General features: G+C 37.5%; 3 protein-coding genes across 7 annotated transcripts; 1 reads left to right on the forward strand and 2 right to left on the reverse strand.

Annotated features, from left to right (window-relative positions):
• Window positions 1-294: 294 nt before the first annotated feature.
• On the reverse strand, window positions 295-14113 carry LOC107827820 (tubulin-folding cofactor B-like). The gene is made up of 10 exons (XM_075255727.1): window positions 13989-14113; window positions 13625-13651; window positions 13411-13523; window positions 12994-13145; window positions 12706-12824; window positions 11533-11594; window positions 8334-8375; window positions 7304-7437; window positions 5882-5951; window positions 295-760 (listed from the first exon to the last, which is right to left on the reverse strand). The coding sequence occupies exons 3-10, from the start codon at window positions 13510-13512 to the stop codon at window positions 713-715; spliced, it is 729 nt and encodes a 242-aa protein (XP_075111828.1). The 5' UTR covers window positions 13513-13523; window positions 13625-13651; window positions 13989-14113; the 3' UTR covers window positions 295-712.
• LOC107827818 (uncharacterized) lies at window positions 13796-21719 on the forward strand. Of its 4 annotated transcripts, none has more exons than XR_001657620.2 (8): window positions 13796-14156; window positions 14244-14342; window positions 14842-15181; window positions 15689-15823; window positions 19105-19187; window positions 19797-19834; window positions 20819-20933; window positions 21025-21161. XR_001657620.2 is itself a non-coding variant. In XM_016655022.2 (7 exons), the coding sequence occupies exons 1-7, from the start codon at window positions 13921-13923 to the stop codon at window positions 21103-21105; spliced, it is 1089 nt and encodes a 362-aa protein (XP_016510508.1). In that variant the 5' UTR covers window positions 13798-13920; the 3' UTR covers window positions 21106-21253. The 4 variants fall into 4 exon arrangements, 2 of the variants coding, with proteins under 2 accessions (XP_016510508.1, XP_016510510.1); XR_001657619.2 differs by having other exon boundaries at window positions 13797-14156; window positions 20819-20924; window positions 21025-21719; XM_016655022.2 differs by lacking the exon at window positions 19797-19834 and having other exon boundaries at window positions 13798-14156; window positions 21025-21253.
• A 485-nt stretch (window positions 21720-22204) lies between these two features.
• Window positions 22205-26326, reverse strand: LOC107827821 (NAC domain-containing protein 54-like). 2 transcript variants are annotated; one of them, XM_016655028.2, is made up of 3 exons: window positions 26069-26326; window positions 25391-25671; window positions 22205-22748 (listed from the first exon to the last, which is right to left on the reverse strand). In XM_016655028.2, the coding sequence occupies exons 1-3, from the start codon at window positions 26223-26225 to the stop codon at window positions 22455-22457; spliced, it is 732 nt and encodes a 243-aa protein (XP_016510514.1). In that variant the 5' UTR covers window positions 26226-26326; the 3' UTR covers window positions 22205-22454. The 2 variants fall into 2 exon arrangements, with proteins under 2 accessions (XP_016510514.1, XP_016510515.1); XM_016655029.2 differs by having other exon boundaries at window positions 22329-22748; window positions 25394-25671.
• Between the last annotated feature and the right edge of the window lie 302 nt (window positions 26327-26628).

A 26628-nucleotide genomic window follows, 5' to 3' on the forward strand; every position in this document is an offset into this window, starting at 1 on the left:
TTTTTCTCTTCAGATTTTTGTAATAAGTCACAATTGCAGCATATTTACATTTATCATTATTTGAGACTCTGATTTCTTGTTTCTTTCAGTTCTTCAACATTACTTGTAGGTAGATAACCTCTACGATAGATAAGTATACACTGGGACAGCCAATGTCACATGTTCTTGCATTCAAGTCATTCCATTCCCTAATCTTGCAGACTTGCACCCTCTTGGAGAGGCTGAAAGTTAGCTTTAGTTCCTATCTGAAACCACACAAATGTTAAAGACAGTAGGACACTTTGCAGTAAATGATTTGAAAGGGATGAATATATTGATACAAGTGCTAAGGAGAATGTTCTCCAAAAGATGAAGTTTAAAAAAGAGGCTATCCTATATGATATATTTCACTTAGGTTGCTATGTCACCCCATCACTAGCTTCTGTCCACTGAAATAAACATCTCTGAAACTTGCCAACCGATTTGTACTTATGATCAACAGTTAGAACACATTCACAATCACAATAGCAATTGGTATACAACTGCCAAGCAAATGTTATAACTCACTCAGGTTTCGTCATCGACGTGAAAATTTTCTGAGTATTACCGTGACTTTCAATTAGGTAAGCCTGCTCATCTTTTCTGCTCAATTGTATATTTAAAACCAGCATTTCCAATCTATTAAAAGATCAAGCAAAGCAAACGGAGCAGCAGACTGGCGATTTCTTGAAATTTAAATTTCCTCTTCCTCAAAGGGGTCTTTTTCTGGATAATCTCCAATCTGCAACGCAAAATTTAGAGCTTGTCAAAAGGCCAGATCTAATGTAATAATTTACAACACTAACACAGAACTGTTTTCACATTTGCATCCCAAACATTTTTCTTGGGGAAGTCGGTCAAGGGGCTGCACTTGTTTTCCGGTAGCCATTTCTAATTTCTTGACTCCTTTATGAAAACGAAATTTCAAAAATTGTAGTTTTAGATCAACCAGACTATGTGAAGTCAACTACACACCCTGTTCTGTGTCCCCCAAGATCACAAAACTTAACAGCTAACCCACATTTACATTCTCCAATACAGCTTGACTTCTATTTTATCAACTTCTTAAAACTAAGGTAAGCCATGAGTCCTCCATGTTCCTCATTAAATTATCAGTCATTTGATTTTTTTTTTTTTTTTTTGGCAATCCACTAGGCAAGCGCCTAGGGCTAGTTTTTTATTAATAAAAGAAAAGAAAAATACAACAATTAGGAAAAGTACAAATAAGGGGACAATAGCACCGGAATTGTTACCCATATGCCTTGGCTATATAATCACTCCTCTGCGCCTCACACTGCCTTATGATGACAGCCTCATGTAGAGGATTCATGGTGTAGCTGTCGGCAACGTCTCACGAGGGCATATAATCTCATAGCCGTGTGGATATTTTCCAAAGGCATAGGAACAAGGCAACACAAACCGGGCTAAACCTTACCTTACTAATCCTATTGAGGCAAATAAAAAGCCTCACTTACTAACAAGCATGTAAAAAGAAAGAACTGGAAAGTACCAAATATTTAATGATCATCACAGAGTTTATAACATACTCTGTGATGATATTACAAATGAGTATACTAACATAATGGTAGAATAAAATGATGAAGGAATTAAAATGTTGTCCTTTTTTGTCCGAACTTGTAATTTCTTCAATTTGTAATTCTTTTTCATCACAGCCCCAATTCTTCAAGATGTATTCAAAATTCATGATTTCTTTTTTGAACGATTGGACTTTGTAGATGCAGTTGGGGCGGCCTTCTTTTGTTTGGCAACTCTCATTGGAGGTCGCCTAACATTTAAAAAATCACTAACCTTGTCATCCCAACTATTTTTCCTTGTATGAGATTTGCAACTTTTTCCACTATGCATTGGTGATAGATCCCCTTTTCTTGCTGCCCTGCATTGTTGTATCATTGCATCGTCCTCTCCTTCTTCAAAAATTTCCCTCCCCACATTCACAGATTGTGGAGCATTTTGGACGATGTCTAGTGTCACCAATGCAGATTGTCCCTTTGTATTTGTCACCATTGCCTTGCTTTGATGTTGATCAGTTTTTTGCATTTTATTCCTGCTCTTACTCACAGGTCCAGTGCTATATGCATTTAGATTTACAGGATTTAACGAAGTAGAACTCCCAATTGCATCCAAAAGCTTTCTCTCCTCCTCTGAAATAACTGGGACAGTTGTAACAATTTGATTCTGTCCCAATTGCACTGCTGTGACTTCTCGATCACCTTTAGAACTAGATGCTGTACTAACCTTCGTTGTAGGTGGTGTTGCATATGTACTGGTTATCACACCTTGAAGCTGCCCATTTTTTGGTGGTACTATTGTAGTTCGATCACCTGTAGGATTAGTATTTGAGGAATTGGGATCAATTTGCTGCTGCTGCACAGTAACTGAAGGTGATCCTGTTGCTGCATTTTGCATACCAGAATTTGAATAACTTCTGGGAACAAAAGCAGGAGCATTGAGGTTCAGATTACTCTTGGCACTTGCTGCTCGTACTTGACCATGTTTTTTCATGGCCATTGAATCAATCTCTTTCCCTGCACTATCATGATTAACCTCTTTATCAGCGTCTTCTGATGAATAACCAGCGAAACCATCGCCCTAATCCTCTTCATCGTCATCCTCACGCTGCTCTTGCCCAAGCTTGGATTTGATAGCCATCAACCTCAGATTTGACTGTATCACCTCGTTATTATTCCCCGTTGACAACATGATCTGCCCAGATTCACCTTCAAAATCCCCAAACGACTCCACTGATTGAGATAGGACATCAAATACGGAAGTATTCAGCGTGACCAAAGGTTGTTTAACCAAAGTAGAATTCATCATCATTTCATTTTGGGCATTTTTGATGATTCGCTCTACATGATGATTGGAAAAATGCAACATAGGTACATTGGAACTATTAGCTTGGTTGCTTGTTAGTTCAGTTCCCAATTTGGTTTTAGAGTCACTTCGTCGAACACCCAAAATTTCTGCCAATTCATTTTTTAGAGTCACTTCGTCGAACACCCTGTCTTTCGTCACATTACCACTGCCTTGAACTGGTTTCCCACTGTTGGAACTCGGAATTGATTGTTGCTGTTGTTTTCTAGTGGCTGATGATTGCCTGGGTTTTATATTTGTCTCATGTTGAACCTGCTGCCCTTCCTTCCAAACATCTTCCAGATCTTGTTCATTCATCAAAACCTCAAATGAGTTCGAAACAGTAACATTGTTTGTTTCACTCGTCTTTGTTTTATGAACTGAAATATTGTTTTTGCTAGGTGAAGCAGTAGTTTTAATAACCCCAGCAGTAGCCCGATCAGCAACTGCCCTTGATGTACCAGCTTCCTCCAAATTTGAACCTAGTAGTTCCACATTTGTTTTGCTAGCCTTCACACCATCAGGAATACCAACAAAGGCTACTAGTTTTTCACCTAATATTTGCTGAGAATTAGACTGAATCCGCCTTGTATCAAGCTGTCTAGTAACTGAAGGGAAATTATCAGCATGAGAGATCAATGCAACAGTAGCATTCAAATTTGAACCATCTGTAGCTGCTGCATTTTTACGTGGTTTTGCAATGTCATTCAGAGTCGCATGCACCCCAGCTTGCACGTTCAAAGTCTGCTGCTGCATAAAGACCTGTGTAACAGCTGTAGCATTAGGAGTATCTTCAGCTGTAACAATTAACTCAGTAGGGCTATCCACTATTTTCCTTGACAAGCTGGTATGTTCTCCAGCACTTCGATCATCCTTATCAACAACACCTATAGAGACACCTTTAATTGTTTGATCAGATTCCTTGGCATATACAGCATTACTCTTGAAGCCTATACCAGATGAAAATACAGCTGCCTTACTAGCCATGTTATCATAGGCCTGTACAATTGGATTCACGACATTTGAAATCCTAGCTAAGGCTATGCTAGCAGGGACATCTCGTGAAGGCTTTGTTGGACCCTTATCCAATTTTGCAACATCACCTACAGTGATTTCTTTAAAGCCTGGATTATTGACATTCTGGTTGCTCAAGCTAACACTTTGTTTTCCTCCTTCAATTTGCAAAACCTGCTGATCAACAGCATTTTCTTTTGCTGTGTCAAGTCCTTGTTTATCATCCTTATTTGGTAAATCCTTACCTATTTGTCCAGCTCTAATAGCATTTAAATAATCCCTTGCATCCCCTTGTAACTTTTCTACATTAGTACCCTCCATAACAGGCAGATCACTGTTCATATGCACCCTCTCTGTCGTTCCCTCTGTTTCATCTTGTACTTTCATTACTCGACGCACATTTTTGTCATGCCCTTGATGCTTGCAACAATTGCAATACTTAGGAAGATTGTCATACACTATTTCCTGATAATGCACGACATATTTACCAGTAGCTCTATCCACAATCTGAAGCTTAACCTTTTTGGGGTGTTTGTCTAACAAATCAATTATAACTTTAACTCTAGCAGCACTAGGTCTGGTTCTTTGTTGTGTGGCCTTGTCCACAGCAAGAGGTTTTCCAACAGCTGATGCTATAGACAGTAAAGACCTCTTTGCAAAGAAATTAGGTGGAAAACCTGGTAATGATATCCAGACGACTGCCATAGAAGTCTCTTCCTTCGGATTGAAGCCTAGCGTCCATGGGAAAGTTCTGAAGAAGTATTCGTCGCCTTTGGATTTAAAATATCCAGTCGATCTCGAGAGGAACTGAACATAATCATTGAATAAATCAAACCTGACCAGCAGGTGATGATATTCCAACTGTCCAATATTGCAATAACCTTTGACGTCGAATTGTTTAGGTATCAACTGTCGCAACTTCTGAAGATCAGGTTTTCCATATGAAAACTTGATGATGACTGCTTGATGTAACCCTTCTTCTATGGTGAAAGCATTCACCTCCTCAATGGTGAATTCCACAGAAGGTTCACCATGTTCAAACGTAACAGGACATAACTCCAATTTTGACGATTTTGCGGCAGAACTTTTTTGCAACAGCTGCGATGCATATGACTGCATTGTATTCTGATTATGGACTGTTTCTTTGTTGTTTTGGATTGCCTCTCCCACAGCCAAAGGCTGGGGAGAGGTCGCAGCAGACACGAAGATCTTCAAAGCTCCATTGTCGTGAAGAAGCACATGAATTTAACTACAATTTCTGCGCGCTACAGTAATCGCTACAGTAATCGCGAAATGAAAATTAAGATCTGGAAAAATTGGCTATGAATTTGAGAGTGAAACCAATTAGGGATTGTGCGCAAAGAGTAGATGCTTCTTTTGACACCAAGATTGCGACAATCCACCGCCGGATGCCGGTGTTATGGCCCGATGAATAGTGACGGAATTACTATTCACCTTCTTCCTAGAGAGGAGGAGGATTTTTTCCCAGTCTTCAGAATTAGCAGTCATTTGATTTAAGATATATAACTCTGAATCTTTTTTGAAAAGGCCTCTGACTCTTCTTATCTTCATAGCATGCTCTTAAACGTGGACATTCAACTAAGCAACAAGGTTGTATAGCTTGAATTGCATTAGATGTCCCATAGCTAATATTGAATGCCTAGTATTAACAGCTGAGAATAATCTCTTCATTTTATAAATCACTAAAGGCACAGTGGAATTGGATGTTAGTTTACGACATTCTAATCACAGCATCTCCAACTTCTCACATTATGAATATTCCCAAATCAAGATTCTATGACTTGTAATAAGTGTAAATATATCCATCTCAAGAAGATAAACCATATCACATTTCAGCCCACGCATGAAACAGATACAAGCAACATTAACTGACAAGTATAATTTTTTTATCAGAAAATTATCCGGCAAGTTTGTTAGGGCATTGAAATATGGCAACGATACCCTTGATACAAACCTTTACTTTGTCTGGTCGGACCATTGCACCATGAAGGGGAGGGCAGTCAAAGTAACGTTTCCCTTTCACCCTGTGAAACATATGAGAAGAATTTGGTTTAGATGCAGCAATTATTGTAGGAACCTTTTGAACAGTTTCCCAAATATAGCATTTCTTCAGAAGTGAAATCGCAAGTGTGGAGTATACAACAACAACAACAACCCAGTATAATCTCACAAGTGGGGTCTGGGGAGGGTAATATGTACGCAAACCTTACCCCTACCCCGAAGGGTAGAGAGGCTGTTTCCAGGAGACCCTCGGCTCAAAAAAGCAATAGGAGACGATATATATCAGAGTAAAAAAAAATCACTTGTGCGGTGTGCCAATACACAAGGCAAGCATTTATGGCAAAAGGAATCTGCAGCAATAAACCTTTAGAGAACTCTGGCCAAGCATTACACTTTATAATGCAGCAGAGCAGATACATCATTTGCTGCTCAGGACAGGTGAGTTCCATATGACTTGTTACCTATAAATTGAACTTGTTACCTATAAATTGCTATCCCATTATTTTAAAATTCCCAATTTTCTGTTGATAATTATTTTCTTCACATAAATGAAACTTATCCCAACATCTTATGAAGCAAGATCTCGAGTGGATTATGCACCATCCGTGCTTTGGTAGTAACTCTTAAGTTATAACCCCATTGGAACTGGATCTATTCCACTCCTCTATATCCTGTAGCATCCCAATAGTTCAAATACAATTTTCCAATTAATTTGGTGAATGCATATACCAATAGCTATTTACGTGCACCATTACCTGCCCACCCACCCCACCAGAAAAGAAAATCACATTTATCAAAAATTAGTATGTTCTTTGCCATAAATTTGTGTACACCAACTTTAGGACGTGAAACTAAAGCAGTAAATAACTCTAGGCTAGTAACAGATTTTACAGTCAATTGACTAAATATTTGGTTAGACCTGGAGAAGAAGAAATCTAATGCTTCTGTTTGAAAACAGAATCGTCAACACCAGATTGAGTTCAATCATAACAGAAGGAACACGTAACTAGTTTATCATCTGAAATCTCCTTCAAAATAATTCATGCAAGTAAAGATCTATTAAGCTTGTGGATGCAAGGGTAAATTTTTTCTGACTATAATAAGCACCAAGGGTGAAGAATTGGTTAACGCATGTCTTACAGTTGAAATTGGACATGTAAACATGGCTAAAGTTTCTAAATCAAGGATTGGTGCAAACGAGCCAATACAAGCAAACCATACGATCTTTCACCGGTAGGCAAGTCATTCATAAGAGAGATGCATAACACATGCTTCCTCACAGAGTAAACTCTCTACTGCTAGTTACTACCAATAAAATATATGTATAGCTACTTCAAACTAAGATTTAACTAGGAAGTTTGTGTTTCTGACATACATGCCGTCATGTTTTCCTGCTGGTTCATCAAACTGAACTCCAACCCAAAATCCAGGTGCAAGTGTTTCTGCCTGACCAACAAATTTGACCGTCCCTCTTCTCTCTCCAGGTTCCACTTCACATCTGTCCCCTATCTGTGATCACGAAGATAACAAAATTGGAACCAAACAAGTTAACCATAACGCAAAACGATTATTCTTCTGAAACAGAAAATGCTAAGTTGCAGAAAGAAAATAAAGGAAAGAAGTATCCAGAAGAACATAACTCCTGCACCCCCACTGAGGGAAAAAAAATATCTAAAAAGGGGAAGAGGAAAACATAAAAGAGAAGGAAGAATCTTAACAAATTTAACAACAAAAGTACTGTATATGAACTAAAGAACCTATCTGTTGTGTTTCAGGTCAGGTAACAAATTGCAAATTTAATTCCATTCAGAAATAGAAGCACTCGAGGTATAAATGGTTTTGTCATAAACATATTGATGGCCTACCATCAAGTATCAGTAGTAACAACTATGAAATGGAAAGTGTTACTACAGATTATGTATCTCCACCCATAGTTACAAGTCAAACTATCAATGATCAATCAAAGAAAAAAACTAATCTACAATAACTACCTAATGTATGCTAAGTTAAACCTTTCTCTTTCTATTTATTTGAATGTATATATTTTCTAATTCGGGTTGGAGGCACTTTTAGTTGCAGGAAAATACATTGTTGCAAATTGTTTAAAAGGAAATATGCATACAAGGAAATTTCTTAGGGTACTTAGGGCAGGTATATTAGTCAACTATTTCATTAGGTATATAGCATCTTCTCTGACAATCAGCAAACAAACTCTTTGCTTCAGCAAGAGATAGCGTATACCAAAATAATGTACATAAAGGCAAGCCTCAATAACTGCATATTTAAAAGGCTCACGTGAGAAAACTGAAGTATGGTCAAGAATGTATATACTGCTTTAATATGAGAATGCAATAGACATATTAAATAGCTTGAAAGAGAACCGCAATAGGGAAAGATCAACTAACCTTAATATTTGCACATAGATCTCCCATAAAGTTGTCAGATATCTGTTAGAAAAAGCAAAGTGAGGAAATGAATAAAAGACCTAGCATCGCAAAATATAATAACATGACACAAAAATGACAAGCAAATAGTACTTTCAGCGACTGGTATTGTTCAGCACCAAAAAGCTCTTCCCAAAAAGAAGTAGCGAGGCAAGGAACTTGCTATATTTTAGTGACAGTGATTAACTTAAACGTTGCAGCAGTTCCATAACCACCTGACCTTCTCTTCCAAACATCCACTCTAGATGGCATCTAAATTTGGTAAGATGCCAAAAAATGCCCTTCATTTAAGGGTGAAGTGCTGAAGAGGTGGGTATAAGACAAGATATGTGGGAGGGAAAGGGTGAAGTGCTGGGAGCCTGGGAGGGTTGTGAGGCTAGAGCTTGTCAAGTGAAAGTGTTTGCTCTGAAAATGGGTGTGGGAGACTAAATATGCTGGGAAAAGGGGAAAGGGAGTGATCCAGTTAAAATAAGCCGGTTGAATTAACTGTTAATCAGCTAAAGCTTGAAAAACCCTTTCATCTTCTTTTTAGTTTTACAAATCAGGATAATTTTATTGCTATTGTTGCATCAGGCTGATGCCAAATACATACAGAATGATCTATCAACATAGTAACAACCTTTTTCTCTTACTCTCCACCATATGTTATTGGGGTAATATAATCGGATTGGAGGGTTAATTTGGAGATAAAGTTGAAATTTTCAAAATAATTTAGCTATTTAAGGTCCTAACTAATAACATAGTAAACTAAAGGGGAGATCCATGATATTTTGTTAAACTTGAGCAGAAGTCTTCTCTGGTGGTCACAAAGACGACTGGTGGTGGAATGAAGTGGTCCAAGGTAAAGTGGAAGCGAAGAAGGCGCCGTACTTGAAGCTAGTAGGGAGCACTGACGAGTAGGAGAGGAGAGCGAACAGTGAGAGGTATAAGGTAGCTAGGAAGGAGGCGAAGCTGGCGCTTACGGAGGCTAAGAATGCGGCTTTTGCTCATCTGTACGAGGACCTGGGGATCAAAGGCGGGGAGAAGAAGTCATTCAGGCTGGCCAAGGTGAGAGAGAGGAAGGTTCGGGATCTGGATCAAGTGAGGTGCATTAAAGACGTGGACAGTAGAGTGTTGATGGTGGGTGATCAAATTAAGTGGAGGTGGCAGACCTACTCTCGTAAACTTTTGAATGAAGAAGGGGACCGAGATATTGTGCTAGGTGAATTGGGGCATTTCGAGAGTCACTGTGACTTTAGGTATTGTAGGTGCATCAAGGTTGGTGAGGTCGTGGAGGCATGCATAAGATGAGTAGGGGCAGAGCTACAGACCAGACGAAATTCCGGTAGAATTTTGGAGGTGTGTGAATAGAGCAGGCTTGGAGTGGCTGATTGGGTTGTTTGATGTTATTTTCAGAACAAAGAGGATGCCGGAGGAGTGGAGGTGGAGTTCGGTGGTTCCGTTGTATAAGAACAAAGGTGATATCCAGAGTTGTAACAACTATATGGGTATCAAATTACTGAGTCATACCATGAACGTCTGAGAGAGGGTGGTAGAAGTGAGGGTGAGGAGGACGGTATCTATTTCAGACAACCAGTTCGGGTTCATGCCGGGGAGTTCTACCACGGAAGCTATCCACCTTATTAGGAGGTTGGTGAAACAATTCAAGGAAAGGAAAAAGGATTTGCACATGGTGTTTATTGATTTGGAGAAAGCCTATGATAAGGTTCCTAGAGAGGTTCTATGGAGGTGCCTGGAGGCAAAATGTGTGTCGGTTGCTTACATTAGGGTGATTAAGGACATGTATGATGGAGCTAAGACTCGGGTTAGGACAGTGGGAGGCGACTCGGAGCATTTCCCGGCTGTTATGGGGTTACACCAAGGGTCTGCGCTCAGCCCATTCCTTTTTGCCCCGGTAAGGGATGCACTGACACACCATATTCAAGGGGAGGTGCCATGGTGTATGTTATTTGCTGATGACATAGTGCTGATTGATGAGACGCGAGGCAGCGTCAACGAGAGGCTGGAGGTTTGGAGATAGACCCTTGAGTCTAAGGGTTTCAAGTTGAGCAGGACTAAGACAGAGTACCAAGAGTGCAAGTTCAGCGCTAAGCCGACGGAAGCGGGGTTGGATGTGAGGCTTGATTCACAAGTCATGCCCAAGAAGGGTAGTTTCAAGTACCTTTGGGTCGGTTATTCAGGGGAAGGGGAGATTGACGAGGATGTCACACACCGTATAGGGGTTGGGTGGATGAAGTTGAGGTTAACGTCTGGAGTCCTGTGTGACAAGAAAGTGCCTCAGATTCTCAAAGGTAAATTTTATAGAGCGGTGGTTAGAGTTAGACCGGCCATGTAGTATGGGGCTGAGTGCTGGCCAGTTAAGAACTCACATATCCAAAAGATGAAAGTAGCTGAAATGAGGATATTGAGGTGGATGTGCGGGCACACCAAGATAGATAAGATTAGGAATGAAGTTATTCGGGAGAAGGTGGGTATCGCCCCCATGGATGACAAGCTGCGGGAAGCAAGGCTCAGATAGTTCGGGCACGTCCAAAGGAGAAGCCCAGATGCGTCATTGAGGAGGTGTGAGCGGCTGGCTTTGGTAGGCACGAGGAGAGGTAGAAAGCAGCCTAAGAAGTATTGGGGAGAGGTGATCAGGCAGGACATGGTGAGGCTTCAGATTACCGCGGACATGGCCCTAGACAGGAAGTTGTGGAGATCGAGCATTAAGATTGTAGGTTAGGAGGTAGTTGAGAATATCTCTACGGCGTCGCAGAGTGAGGATAGTCTGTTAGGACTTGGTCTTCGACTGTTAGTGGTTAATGTTGAGTTCACACTATTCTTTCGTTCCTCTTAGTGCTGTGCTTTATCTACTGGTTATTGTTTTGCTTTTCACTTATTTTCTGGTTCTGGTGATATTGTTCCTTGCTCTATGGTTTCTATTGATGGTACTGATAGATTGCCTCTTTTCGCCTTCTTTTTGTCTTCTTGAGCCTAGGGTCTTTCGGAAACAGCCTCTCTACCCCATCGGGGTAGGGGTAAGGTCTGCGTACACACTACCCTCCCCAGACCCCACTAGTAGTATTTCACTGGGATGTTGTTCTTGTTGAGCAGAAGTCTAAGTAATTTACCATAAGTTTTTAACTTTTTATAAACATTGGAATATTAGTAGAAAACTTACTTTAGATTCTTGACCAGGCGGTTGCTTAAGCGGCAATTTTTCCTTGAATTTTCTGAAAGTACCTAGAAAGTCGCAGCAAACTTGTCAACTCAAGGACCCAACCCAGGAAGAAAAGACAGAGAGCATGGGACGCCACCCTAGGAGCCATCATGATTCATGTGGTTCTTGTGGAAAGAGAGAAATATCAGAGCTTTTAAGGGACAAAAAATAAGTTTAGCATGCCTTTTATACTTAGTTTCTGGTACCCATGAAATCCATGTTTTCTTACAAGATTGGATGCCATTTGTAGAAAGCCGTATTATCCTGTAGGGTATCTATATTTTGGTACACGACTTATACGCGCGGGTACTTCCACATTTATAAAAAAATTACTTTATCAAAGAAAAAAGATATTTGCTAGCATATTGCAGCATTTGGTCCTCCAATGAAATCATGTTAATTTAGCGACTGAAGACATACTATAAGCCATCGCAAAACTGTCATTTGAATTCTACAAATGGAAAAAAAGAATTACAGTCATACGGCTACTTCTTCAGTTCTTTGCATCTCCAAAGAGACTGAACATGCCTCCATTTTAACTTCATGGACCATGCAGTTGGATATTAAGACATAAGTCAACCAGTCAAAAATTACAAGAGTCTCATTTGTAGGTTAGGAACGTGATCAATTAGATAAAACTTGCACCTAGCGTAATAGCAAAACAAAAGATGTTTGATTGGACAATAAAATCTTGCTACAAAATTTATATCCTTTTTTTTGGAACAGGTAAAGTGTGCTCTAATATATATAATCATTTGTATCATGTGACTCCTTCCTGGTTAAACCATAATAGGTAACTTGTCATGTAAAATTAGAAAGATGTCCATAGTGACTTACGTCAGAAAAATGGAGGAAAACCAAAGATCTAAAGAGTACGAGTGTTCTACAGTCATCTTAGAACCACAAGGGCAAGAAACTGAAGCAAATTCAGGAAGATCCACTGTTTTCCAAAGGCTCTACATCTCACGGAATTATTTTTCAAATTATGTCATCCACTAATAAACCCTAATTGCCCGGGAAACAAATTGAGGAGTAAATTGACTTGAAGAGGCATTGTATTCGAGCCAAGGAGAAATAAAATTAAAGAAGACATTTGTAAAGCAAATATGCCAAGTGAAACTCGTCAGCATTTACCACCAAGTTTCCCATAAGCCTCGTCAGAGATAGTGTACTTCTCCACAAGTGATGTGTCCTCGAGCCAACCTCCAGAAGTCACTGATGATGGATCAAGATCAATGACATGCAGGCGATAACTGCAAATGCAGATTGGTTAATCCAAATATATATGTCCGTATTAGTTCAAGTTCTTTCTGCACAAAATGCAGACAGGACTTGATTTCAATACATAATACAGAGAGTTTGTTATCTAGAAAAGGACAATTAAAATATGCTAGGTCTTTGAACTGAAAGAATTTTACTAACCAGTCCAATGGGGAATAAAAACCAAGTGGTCTTGCATTATCACTTAGGACTGAGATTTTAGCACCAGTTTCATCATAGAGCTCTAGGGACATTGAATTGACAGAAGTACCACACTTTTTCCAAAGCTTCTCTTTAACGGCTTCCACTGTCATCTGAAAAGAAAGAGACATTGGACTGTAATGCACAGCACAAATACATTCAAATGAATTACGAGCCCCAATCGTTACTTCTATTATATCAAAGATGAGCCATTTGGAAGTCTAACTAATAAACTCATCGAGAACAGATGTAAAGCCGATCATATGTCTTTGCAGATTTGAAATTTAAGTCCAACTATACAATTGATCTAATTATAGTAATAGAGGAACCAGCATAACTGATACTACTACTAAGCAAAGGTGAGAAACTTGCGAGTACCTGAAGTGAAAACCGGATTTCAGGCGAAAAGCTCTTAATATTGGAGTGAGTGACCCGTACAAGTACGGATTCATCTCCTTCAATCTGTAACCGAGATCCCATTATCCTTCTATCTGTAACGAGAGTAAAGCTCACCGGTGAAAATCAGACAGACCAAAAGCAAATACACAAACCAACCACGTCTATTAGAAAACATCAGAAACCCGATTATTACCTGAACCTCCACAGCACCCAAAGAGGTCTGCAGAGAGAGAAAGCGAGTGAGGGGAACACTGATTTTTGAGAGAGAAAATCAAGGGATATGAAAAAGGAGAAATGTTTAGAGTCTCTATTTTTTTTTTCTTCCCCTTTTGTTAGAGGGCAAGAGTCACAGTTCAAGAAAAAGGAAGAATTAGTGTAACGTGGAAAAGCTTATTTAATTTTGATAATTATCTTTTATTTAAAAAAATAATATTAAACTGTGAATAGAAATAAAAGAGCTTTCTAAACTGAACGGCGTTATGAGCCTAGATGTTCTCCTTGTGTAGACATCACAGAGTTCCCAGTTTGATTTCCAAGTTCAGGACTACGTCTATTACCCCAGGAGAAACAAAACCGCCACCGTCAACCCTGATGAAGAGACCCGCAGTTCTTTACCATTACCCCTGCCCCGATGGAGCTTTTGCTGCTTTGGCCGCTCACCTTTATTTTTCTTCCATTCACATTACTCCCCTCTACTTCCCAAACGCCGTTTACTCTCCTATCAGGTAAATAGATATCTCTCTTTGTTTCTTGTACATTCCCTTTTAAGTCATTGTTAAATGGTATTTTCTACTTTATCTTTCTGTTTATAGGGTGGAAGACCTTCCTCTAAATGAAATTGATCATGTTTACCTCTTGGATTTTGTGGGTCCATCTGGTTTTGTTCACCAACTCCACTCTAAAGTTGACTGGTAAGTTTTTCTTATCTTCTCAGTTTTAGCATATCTGGTTTATGCTTACTTCAGCAAAGTTTAGACACACTGGTGACATAAAGATAATTGCATTAGAAGTCACTTTGATTGGGAAACTATAGCCTTCATAGATTCTATATTTTCTGTCTTTGTAGTTGTTGCCAAAATGGTGACTAATTTTTACAGTTTCTTTCTATTTTGACACCTTTTTTCTTTTCCACCCTCTCATCACTTAATTTTCATCTCGTGACTCATTTTTTTGAATTTTTTTTGTTAAAATTTTTATTTTTTTATTTTTTATGACGGTGGTGTCCAGGCAGCTTAGGCACACCTCGACTATTCCACTGGCTACCTGCTGACTCCCACTAGCACATTTTGTTTTTGTTTAAAGTTTATTCTTTTGGGCTAAATGTTTTTAACTGTATGTATTTGAGAATTTTATGAAATCACAAAATGCTTGCGGTTTCTATGCTCATTTCTATTTTTTTTTGGTATGCAGTGTAGTAGTATTAGACCATCACAAAACGGCACGAGAGCTGTTAGGTGGAGGGACATATGTGAGTGAAAATTTGATTAAAGTGATCGACATGGATAGAAGTGGGGCTACTATTGCTTATGATTATTTCAAGGAGAAGCTCATAAATGGGGACAATAACAAAGCTGCCGATGTCGATGCACTAAAGATTGGTGAATTTGACAATGTTAGGAGATTATTCGAATATATAGAGGACAGAGATTTGTGGAGATGGAAACTTCCAGACAGTAAAGCATTCAGCAGCGGCTTGGATGATCGTAATATTGAATATGATGTCAATTTGAACCCCTCCTTGTTTCAACAGGTTGTTCCTACTGCCTGTTTTATTTTCTAATGAGCAACTGTTTTGTTATTGAAGTGGTTATAAACCCAACTAATTGAGAGTCCTATTGACTGTGAATTCTGCCAAGGGAAGATACTATGCGTGCAAATGATAATTAAAGCGTCAATTTCCGGGACTGATATATTCATGCACACAGAATATACCCGTGGTTGAATAGGTTTTCTGAATAAAGAAGTGTCAGTGTATCACATGCCAGAATTAGATCCACTGGAAGTAAGGAACTGATGCAACAACTCAATATAGCTCTGACCCTTTTTGCTTCCGCAAATAACTGAGAGGCTTAGAAGTTTTGGGAAAATTGGTGATGTTCTTTGGCACAAAGTCCAGCAGATTCATTTGAATTTTTGAATCCTGGTTACTTGCACCAATTTCATATACTTGAACATAATCAAAGCAGTTTTCTATTGCCCAAATTTACTTTTGTGTCTTGCAGGCTGTTCCGTACTCTAATGATTTCCTTTCCTGCAGTTGCTTGCTTTGGATCTAAAATCTCTTATTGAGCAAGGAAAGATAAGTTTGTCCCACAAGCAGAAAAGAATTGATGAGGTCCTTGAGAAGTCGTTTGAGATAGCACTTGGAGCTGGAACATTTGGTTGTTGCCTGGTAAAGATCCAAGACCTGTTCATCTCGTGACTATGGAGGTTTTTCATAATGAACTTTTGGTTGTTAAATAAGCAATATGCCATCACGTGCATTTAATCAACACTAGTTTCTATTTCTAGCTATGAGCAGCTACATTGAATACATTCTAGGCTTTATGGCTTGCTCTTCACACATGGATAAACAAATGATTTTGTGCTAACTCCCAATGCTCACGGAAAAACTATTGATTGCTGAAGGACTCATACTGCATTCTGAATCCTTCTGAAGAATGATAAATGCAAGCAAGTATTTTTTTTTGTTTTTTTACTGTTAAAAAGCAAACGAGTATTGTTATTCTTATAACCCATGATGCACCTTTCATGGCTTTAGAGCTTGTGAGATCACCTTAATAGTACTAGATCGCTTTTTGGAAGTTGTCAATGAGCCAAAGACTAAGTTTTTGCCATCACTTGTAATTGGAATTTAAGCTTTCAAATGAAAAATGATTGGGGGGGGGGGGGTTCTAGGAAGTGGAACGTGTATATGGTATGAAAAATGATACTTACTTTTTTCTTATTAAAAAAAAATTTACAAGGTGCCTTATGTATTCTACATCTGAATATCTTGAATGTACTTAATGACTATTTCTTTGTGAGGAGGTGAATGAACAATTGAACATCATATAAGGTGTTACACTCCAATTTTTCAAGCTTCTACGATATAGGTTATGTGTCTTTTACTTCTTGGTTTCATATCAGAACAACTCTTTCAGGAGTCTGCCTTCAAGCTGTGTTAGAAGATTAGCTAAATAACTAGCCGTAAATCTTTTGTTTTATGGTAGTGTTCTAATATGATCTTTTCCCAATCTTACTCTTGGCTGACATGAACTAGTTGCCAAAGTCATGACAGTCAAATGATTAGGCCGGTTCCTCTTGTATGACCGGTCATTCAGATTTCTTTTGTTTATCATGCAAAGGCTGTTCTTTAGGGTTTTACGGATCATATGAGATTGAGCTATCGAAGTCTTATCGTTGTAGGGAACCATGTCCTTTAGCTGCTATTATTCTACTAGTGATCCTCTTAGTTATATTGATTCCAGAAGAAAACCCAAAGAAGTATAACAACTTGCGGAAAATTGTATGGCTACTTTATTTTGATTTGAGGAGACAATGAGAGCGCTGGTTAATATTGTAGAAGGTTGGAAGTAAGGTGTCTTAGCTGATTAGGCATAATACTAAGGATGTAGGCAACTCGTGTATGGAACTGGCGAAGTGAAGGATAATTGTCTGGAAGGACATGTTTTTCGCCAATAACCCCCCCCCCCCCCTTCCTGTTAGCTCTATGGAGCTTGAGTAGGTCATTTTCTTTGTTGTTTTTGATATGTTGCTTTTTTTGTTTTGTTTTGGTTGTTTCAACTTCTAGGTTTTGCTTCTATTGGCTCATTTGTGATAGACTTTTGACTCATTCAAAGGGGGCCAAAAACTAAAGAAAAAAGAGGAATACAACATTTATGTTAATCAGTTATATATCCAATAATGACCCCTGACACTTTAGGCACAAATTCTGTAAAACTCAGCGTCTTTTAAGAAAACAAATAGTCTCAATTTTCTACTGTGGAACTGCTTTTAACCATATTTAGAGCAAGAGGACAAGGTAATATTGGAAGTGTTTATATTCTTTCTTTTCTCCTTTTCGCTTTAATGTATCTCTTAAATACATCTTTATGTTCTTGCTCCTTTAAGGGCCTTTTCTTTGAATTTGTAAAATATCACCCCCTCCCTCCTGTTCCATGTGTCTAATCCCCTCTTAGGGCATTTAAGAATCTATATAATCTTACCAGTCGTACACATTCAGCTGGATACACAAGCAAAAGCTAAGGTAACATCAGATGGGAACTAGAAAAGTCAACTCCTTATGAACTTTCTGAGGTTTGGCTACAGAATATAGGAATTGAAAGCCAAAGATATCTGTATTTTACTCTTTAAGTTAATTATCCATCCTCCCAGTACCTCATATTGCTCTGGATTAAGGATAAGCAAGCTCAGCATACAGATAAAATCTATCTGATTATGTGAGATTGCTGCTTAATATCTTACTTTATACCAGAAATCAGATTATAATGTTGGAGAGATGTGGTTTGCAGTGTCAACCCATTCAAGGTTCAATGTAGTAGTTCTGACATTTCTTCGAATATTCTTTGCGTCATTGTAACCTGCCAATGGAATTCCTGACTAATGTTCATTTCATATTGGAGACCTCAATTGTAAAGTGGCCTTGGGCTGCCTGGCAAGCTACTGCCACTCTCTTTGTTTAAAGTGTATTCACAGAAATGTGCACATGTACATTTTCCAGAGTGATATGACAAGTTGTCATCATTTACTGCGCAAAGGTCTAGGAGACAAAGAGTGTGCTAAATCATCAAGGGCAGGGAAAAATGCAATATATTCCCCGCGCAAAGCTAGAAAAACATGCTATATTGCTTGCTGAGGTTTTCCCTAAATAAAAATTATCTTCTGTACATTTTTGTGCGATCTAAATTGTGTGCTTCACTCAGAGCAAACAAATGGCAGGAGTTTGAGTTAATCTGTTAGAAATAAGATAAGGTCTGTAGTAATCATGTGAGGTTGCTGTTTTATGTCTTATAGTCATCATACTTAATGTCCGTCACATAATTTAAGGTTTGTAGTTGAGTAGATTAAATTGTAGATTGGCTTTATTTACCCCTGGAAACTCCTGTTTGGTGTTTATCCCACTCATGTTAGGAATTCCTAAAGTTTCATTCATTTTTATATCAAGTGGAAGTTGAATCTTAATGTGTCATTTCTCCCTAGTGGCGTCCTGGTTATTGAAAAGGTCCTGCCTGTATAAGGTATGTGAAATTAATGGTTCAAAGGTGTGCGAGGGGATGAAGTCATTTTTTTATCTGATTCATTCAAGGGTATGGATATCATGTGTCTATTATTTGGAAGCTGTTTATGTCTCCAATTTGTCCCCAAAGGACTATGGAGGCTGTTTATCTGCAAATGCTCAATGGCTCAATGTACTACTTTATATGTATCTGGTGCCTTGGAAGAAAAGAATGAATATGCCCAGTGTTTATACATGAATTCTTTCTAAGGGTGCTCCTCTAATTTCACTTAATATTAATATACCCTATTTTGGTCACAATGCTTAAACTCAGAAATTATCAGCAACCAGATGTTATGGTTTGGTGCAATATTTACTATAGACTAGATTTATAAATAATTACATATTGCTCTGAGGATTTGAGAATGACAAGATGATTCAATCTTTTTCTGCAGGCAGTTAATGCAGATTCTTTGTCCGAGTTAAGAAGTGAGCTTGGGAACCAATTGGCTGTTAGAAGTCGTAATATGAAGTTGAGGTTTGTACTTCCCTGCTTCTTGTGTGTTTCAATTTCTATGATGCCTTATTTTTATTTTTTTTCATGCCTTATTTCTTTTCTTTTCCTCCTTTCCGACCATCTCTCTGTATCTTGTGATGCATTGCTCATTATATGAGTTTGACATAAGGTTAATATAATTAATTGCCTATCTTATAGTTGAAGCAAGCACTTTTGATTTCATGAACATACTTTATTCAAAGAAATTGGGATGATGTAAATGCACTTTTCGGTTTATTGAAATATATCACCTTATCTAAAAGCTTAAGTTGGTAGAAAGATGATATGTTTCTTTTTAATTATGTCTTAACATGCTTCCTAAGTGAAGCTTGATATTTTTCTTGGGTCAAGCACATGGAAATTTTTGATAGTTGATAGCAGTGAGACTTGAATCAGGATCTCTACCTGCGCTCATACTATGTTGAAGTACGCGATCACCTCATTTAGAAGCTAAATTGGTTGGATAGAGGACACTTTTAGTTATGTGATAAGTTCTTAATAGTATGTAGTTGTCTAAAACTATGAAAAGAAACCTTTTTGCATCACGAAGGTGCAAATTTGTTTTGCTAATGCCACTCATTTCATTTATAGGTTGGAAGTTGGATTAATGGGGTTTGTGTCAGAAAACAGTAAGGCTTTTACCTTGAAAACTAGATTTCAGGTGGTTACTTCAAATATACTTGTAACCTGAACCAGTATTGCTAGTTTCACTTTTCTGTTTCTGTTTTTATACTTTCCTTTGGTAGGTTGGTCGTTGAAAGATCTAAATGAGCTGCCATGTGTATTAGGCGAATGAAGAGTTCGCGTAACATAATAAGCAGAACTTGGAATATTAGAGAGTACAAAGCAGTGTGGTGTTACTCTCTTGACATAAGATGATTGTAGTTGGACAATGTTTACAAATTTTAGCATTTGGCCCAGTTTATTGGTAGAAATTCAGAATGACGTGACTTATTATTCTGGCATAGTATATAGAAGAATTCCTATATAACTGAAGGCTGAATAGATCTGTTTTGACTTGCATAAAGTTGAGGACTTGCGGAAGAAAGTTGAAAGAGCAGCAATTTGAGTAGCTGACCCCAAAGATGTTCATGCATCAATAGATTTATTTTTGATATGCATGAAGTTGAGGACTTGCTTAAGAAAGTTGAGAGAGCAGCTGTTTCAAATTTTTTGACAATGACAGGACAATAAGCTGTTGAAAAATATTGGAGGGTTTATGAAAAATATAGAGTTGGTCTTCGTTAGTTCTAACTTTAATAAAAATGTTCTTCATTACCACTGCACCTAATACCTACCAAGACTTGATTACTGTGTATATCTGGTATAGGGTGAGTGACAAAGTTTGCATCAATGTCGCTCGGTCCTATAACTCCAAAAAAGTGGATGATCATGAATTCATGAAAGAAGAAATTTTAAAGAATGATAACTTGAACTAATTTTAAAGAAAAATAGTCATGGTTTCTTCTTGAACCATACTTTGAATTTCGACAATCATGTCATTTCACGAAGCTTCAAAATCAAGCTAGCAATGATTATTAATCTTATTTTATTAATTGCCGAGTGATGCTTGTAGAAATAATACTTCATTGTTCTCGTGGACTGTATGTCAGGGGGATTGGAGCTGTTGTTTATAAGGTACCGGAGCTTGAAAATGATCAAATGTTAAAAGTTAGCCTGAGGAGCATTGGTGATGAGGACACAACATCTATCTCTCAGGTTCTTAGGGTATTCTTGCCTTGTTTGCTTTTCATGTCTTTCATTGAGTAATAAAATATAGTTTGACGTCATATATAATGTATTTCTTGGGATTTCGCAGGCATTTGGTGGTGGTGGGCATCGAAATGCCAGTTCGTTTATGTTAAACTCAACTGAGTTTGAGAATTGGAAGGTCAAATAGAACTTCAACATAGGTGAAATATTACCCTGAATTGAAATGCCAGATCTAACTGATGTTTGACCCTTTGTCTTGGCTATTTACTGTTTGGCAACTAGGTCTTAGGAAATAGTAACAGTCAAAACCGAATAAGCCAGAGCCTACCCATGTTGCACTTTTTTTCCATCTGTGCGCATGATCCCTACTAGCTATCTGCATACATCTTTTGTCCCATGACAATAGAAGTAGCATAATCTCTTGGATGCTAATGCAGTGGGGATTTATAGGATTGCTTGTTCATGCTAGAGCTAGACTTCAAACTCTACTGGTGTCAGTCTTAGAGTCAAACTATAGAGAATCATCCTTTTCTGTAGTGGGATCTACTTTTGCAAGGCATGCAGTGGTCCAGCCTTCTGGTGGTTTTCTTTGGGACCGAAATGGACAATTTTTCATTGATTTCCAGATGATAGAACGTAACCTAGAGAAACTAAGAACCGCGAGCATCTTCTCACGTCTAGGTAGTACTGATGTTTGATGCTCTTTCGGCAGTAACTTTCTTTTAGTAGTTGGATTGCATTTCAGTATGAACCTTTCTTTGCTTCCGCATGAAATATTGGAATACAGCATACATATTGTCACGAACATCCTATTGTTTTATGGTTGGCGCAATATTCTTTTGGTTTCTTTTCCAATTACAGAGCTGTTTCTGCTAGTACTGAATTTCATATCACATTGATTCTGTAATCTGAATTATGTTTAAGGATTGTCACATCCAAGTCAGGAGTCTTGTTGAGGAAATATGGTCTATAGAAATTGACGCATTTGACATTTTTCATATACCCTCTGGCCCATCATTAAGCTAGATTGTGCTCTAAAATTAGGCCCCTACCAAGATATCATCATTGATCAAGTATAGTACAAACAAGAAAGGCCAAGTATAGTACAATCAAGAAAGGCCAAAAAGAGATGTGATGCTCGTTACAAATGTATATAGAGTAATTGCTGATTGCGATTTTTTGATAGTGGCTATCGACAACCAATAGTCAGATTTTCACACATATTTGTACTGCTCTCAGAAGAATTAGAATTAGACGTAGAAAAAGAAAAAAGGAAGAAGAAAACAGGAAATAACAACCCATTGCCTTTTATTTCACTAGTATAAAACCATCATTCACAGCCTCAAGAAAGAGGCCAAAATCTGATCCTGTAAAGCCACAAGATAAACTGGCTGAACAGATATATAATTTAAAAAACCCTAAATACAATTAGCGAAATCATTGTCCATAATCAGGATAAACAAAAGTTACAAACTTTATCAAATAATATGGATTATTAAGAAGAATTATAAGTCATTGGTCACAGAAAACTCCTGTTTAGTTTGTGAAAGCAAGTGGAGAGATCTCTTCGCCTTGAAAGGGAGAGTTGGAAGAACACCATGCATCTTCTGTAATAAACTGCATCCATGAATCATCTTTTTCTTCTTCTTCTTCCATACAGGAAGATGATGCTAATGGTACATCAGGCGATGGCGTTTCGTACTCGTGAACATTCATGCTTTGGGTTAATGGGTATTCAAATGATGGTACAGTACTACTAGTTTGCCCTAGCTCTTCTATTTCAGAACAAACACCATTTTTCTTGAATACACGACACAGTGCATATGAATCCTGCTCGCATAACAACAAACAAATAAAGAAACAAACAAGAATGTCAATTAGGTATATTGCTACGAGTTTAATTAACTTCTATACAACGATAATGAAAAAAAAAATTATACTATAATGTCAGATAACTACAAGTAACCGTAACAAAAGTGATATTAGTATTATGTATGAGTTGTCAAATCTAGCATCTTTATTGTTTTCAGGGAGAGAGAAGAAAAGATTTTCTGCTAAATGAGAAGATAACAAGTACATTTGCTGACAACAAAAGATTGAGTCATAGACTTTGTACTAGTCAATAATTGGGGCTGCTGGATTTTTATTTGATAAAAATAGGTAGCTCCCTAGAAGAGATCCTAAAGGAGGGACAAATACTGAAAAAGGGGAGATCATTGCGCTTCTCTACTTCTATGTAAAACAAAGTATAGTTCACAGATTCTTCTTGTCCCTACTCCTTAATCCCCCACCCGCTCTCTTTATAAGAAATTACGTACAATTTCACTCAACATTAAATGTTTAATTGTGAATTATGATAGGGAAAAAATGAGTCTTTCTATTATTTAATTTCTTTTGGTATTAAGAGAATTCTAAAACCAGAAAGTTTGAACAAGAAGGGGAATTCAGTACTATGGTTAAGGTCATTGTTAATAGTGAACATCCATTGGCTTATTCAAGTAAACTGGAATAAAGTGAAAAGCAACCGACACCTTAGCTTCTTACAAAAAATGAAAGTGAATAGAAGGGTGGCCCCCCTTTGCTTTTAGGTAAAAACCAAATGATAATGATTTCAGTTTTTTGTGGAAGAATCTTTGATTGCGAGATCATAGTGTTTTTTAATCAATGATCATGAAAAGATGGAGAGAAAAATCAACAAAAAATAAAGCAACTTGATGATTGGAGGCTATAACAGATTCAGTCATAGGGAAGGATGTTACTTTTGTCTTACTATCCAAAAGACAAAGTGAAGCTACACACTTTTGTCACTCAAGTAACGAATATGTCAGCTATTTTGCTTATATAAAATTAAAATTATCATAAGAGAATCTTATCATATACTATTATATAATATAACACAAAATAGTAAAAAAGAGAAAAAGAATTAAAGAAGGAAAGAGAAAGTTAGTGTTAGTAAGAGACAAAAGCCCTAGCTTTCCATGCAATGCCATGCAGTCCACGTTCCTCTATCTCTTTTACTATCTCCTTATCAAATTTTAAGTTGTACTATCTTAGCTTATGATCTGAGAAAATGGTTTTTACACCCTTTCTCTTGCTTTCTTTGGATGAAAATAATTTTTTTTCACTCTTTTGATGTTCTTTTACTTTCGTTTTTTTCTCGTGTTTTTGCCTTGCTTTCTCAAATAACTCTTGAGAGAGAGAGAGAGAGGGTAAATAAAAAGCCAGATAACATGGGGCACATGGTAAAGACATTTAATCTTCTTGCTTTTATCCATCCTTTAACTGTAAAAAGAGGATTGATGAGACATATCGAGAGCTAATGCTTTTTTTAATTTTCCAGCAAATTACGGCTTACAAAATCCATGCTTTTAAAGTCAAATGCTGACACCTGCACCTAAGTGATGTTAAAGAGTAATTAAAGAGAGGCCTCGTTGGTAATTTTTCAAAGAGATTAAAAGTTTTGAAATCGTAATTAACGCATGAGAAAAAGGTACTAACAGGGAAGGATTTTAAAAGCTTAATGAAAAAAAAATGATTTAAATAAATATAGACTTAAATGATCTAAGATCAAATTTCCCATAAACAAGAAAGCGTTTCTTTCTGTTGAATTTACAAAACCAGAATTAGTGTGCTGATATTTAAACAGTAAAAAATTTCGTGCTTGCACAGTGTAAAATATATTTACATGATCAATTCACTTGCATGTATCTCTTGAAAAACTAGCATTATTTGGTAATCTCATAAAAATGATAACTAATCTAATGTCACATATTAAAATCCACGGTAGTGTATAAAATTTCACATTATCGGTGTATACAGCTTAAATTCTAAGAGTAATTAGTTCTTTTTTAATTTTTTTTCTTTGTTACAATCTCTCTACATGCATTTCCAACTATTTGGAAGCTTCCAAATATTAAAGCAGGAAAATCATCAATAGATAAAAAATAAAGACATGGTGCAGAAAATTGCAGGAAAGTCAATAATGATGATGATGATGATCATGTACTTAAGGGGCCAAATCATAATTATCTAGCCAAGCAATCTTTCAAAGCACATATGGTACATTCTGTTTTAATGATTAACTTTCTATTCTGAGTATATTAAGAAAAGCAGAAATATGCAATAATGTAGTTATTAATATGAATAAGAATCACAAAAATAAATAAACAAATAGGAGAACCAATCATAAAAGAGAAAGAGTAATGAAGATTTTCATGAGTACGTGTTTGTGTGTATGTTGTTAGATCCATAATCCAATAATGATTGTTGACTATGTTGTTCGGACTCTCCAAAATATTTATCGCACCCGTATCAGATTCTTCGAAAATGTACTATTTTTAAAAGAACCAACACAAATCCGACGACATCTTTTATGAGTCCGAGCAACATAGATTGGTGTAAACTAATTAAGATACCTGTTATGATCCCAATGATTAGGAATATTAATTGTAAATTGGAATCATAATACGAACTACCTGAATGCTGGAGATTTCGTCGCATTCTTTATCATCCAGTCGATATTCATGCATTACCCAATCAGTCCTAATCCCCTGAGGTGCTCTTCCCCTGTAGTAAACCAGTGTCTTCTTCATTCCAATTGCCCTATTCTGTGAACTTACTCTCCGATCTTTCCCTGTAGATTTCCAGTATCCAGCTCTTGTCGCTCTATTCGTTCTGAATCCATTTGGATATTTCCTGTCCCTTGGACCAAAGAAATACCATTCTGGATCCCTACTTGGCAAAAATGATTTCTCTGCAAAAAGAAAATGTTGCAAGGTACTTTAGTGAAATGATTACATTGTCGAGAATGACATATTTAACGCTGAATAAAGGTCATGGTAGTCTAGTCAAGAAATTAAAGTGCAACGTTGAACTAATAATTAAACAAATCTATCGTTAATATATTGCTTCAAAGCACAGCCCGGTGCACCAAACTCCCGTTATGCGCGGGTCCGGAAAAGGCCCCGACTTTAAGTGTCTATTGTACGTACGCAATCTTACCCTACATTTCTCTCCATGGCTTTAACCCGTGACATCCTAGTCACATGATATCAACTTTAGCAGTTACGTAAGGCTCCCTTAATCATTAATATTGCTTGTTAAGGACAAAATATTGATTGAAAATGGAGCGTAAGAGGAGGAAATTGAACCTGCTAATTCCCAAGGCTCACATTTGTAGAGATCAACTTCAGGAATAATATCAAGTTCAATTTCTTGACCATGAATTTTTCTCTTGAGATAATAATTGACAAGCTCTTCATCAGTGGGATGGAACCTAAAACCAGGTGGTAGTCCAACGGGTGCCATTATCTCTTCAATTCCTCCGCCGCCGTCAGCCACTGCCACCACCGCGAACCTCACGGAGACTCCCTATTGAATGATCAGGGCCTTTAGTTTGCTTTAGGATTAGTATCTATGATACAATAATGTAGTGTATATATATAAAAGGGATTCAAAGTCCTTTGTCTTTGATTGAGTCATTTTTTTTTTCCTTCACTTTATCTCTTTTCCAGATTCTCATAAAACGTTTCTCTCAAGCACTACTAGTACTGTCTTCTTTCATACTACTGGTTGGTTAACGCTACGTACTACTTCTTTAGTGGTTATTTCTGCAAAAACTAGCTCTTTAATTTTCACTAAATTATAAAAACTGCATGCGGCAGAGAGCCCAGTCAGCCACCCTTTGCTTTATCTCGTGAAGTTTAGCGCC

The sequence above is a fragment of the Nicotiana tabacum genome, chromosome 6, assembly GCF_000715075.1.
Source record: "Nicotiana tabacum cultivar K326 chromosome 6, ASM71507v2, whole genome shotgun sequence".
Taxonomy (NCBI): domain Eukaryota; kingdom Viridiplantae; phylum Streptophyta; class Magnoliopsida; order Solanales; family Solanaceae; genus Nicotiana; species Nicotiana tabacum.

Bases quoted from the DNA above. Each gene is read 5' to 3' on its own strand.
- LOC107827818 (XM_016655022.2), top strand. From the start codon at position 13,921: ATGTTCTCCTTGTGTAGACATCACAGAGTTCCCAGTTTGATTTCCAAG. The intron at 14,157-14,243 runs GTAAATAGATAT...TTCTGTTTATAG, and splicing joins GCCGTTTACTCTCCTATCAG to GGTGGAAGACCTTCCTCTAA. The intron at 19,188-20,818 runs GTTTGTACTTCC...ACTGTATGTCAG, and splicing joins AGTCGTAATATGAAGTTGAG to GGGGATTGGAGCTGTTGTTT.
- LOC107827821 (XM_016655028.2), bottom strand. From the start codon at position 26,225: ATGGCACCCGTTGGACTACCACCTGGTTTTAGGTTCCATCCCACTGAT. The intron at 25,672-26,068 runs GTTCAATTTCCT...TTCTTTTTGCAG, and splicing joins TGAGCCTTGGGAATTAGCAG to AGAAATCATTTTTGCCAAGT. The intron at 22,749-25,390 runs GTTCGTATTATG...TTATGCGAGCAG, and splicing joins AAATCTCCAGCATTCAGGTA to GATTCATATGCACTGTGTCG.
- LOC107827820 (XM_075255727.1), bottom strand. From the start codon at position 13,512: ATGGGATCTCGGTTACAGATTGAAGGAGATGAATCCGTACTTGTACGG. The intron at 8,376-11,532 runs GTAAGTTTTCTA...TTTTTCTAACAG, and splicing joins CGCCTGGTCAAGAATCTAAA to ATATCTGACAACTTTATGGG. The intron at 5,952-7,303 runs GTATGTCAGAAA...TATGTTTCACAG, and splicing joins GCAGGAAAACATGACGGCAT to GGTGAAAGGGAAACGTTACT.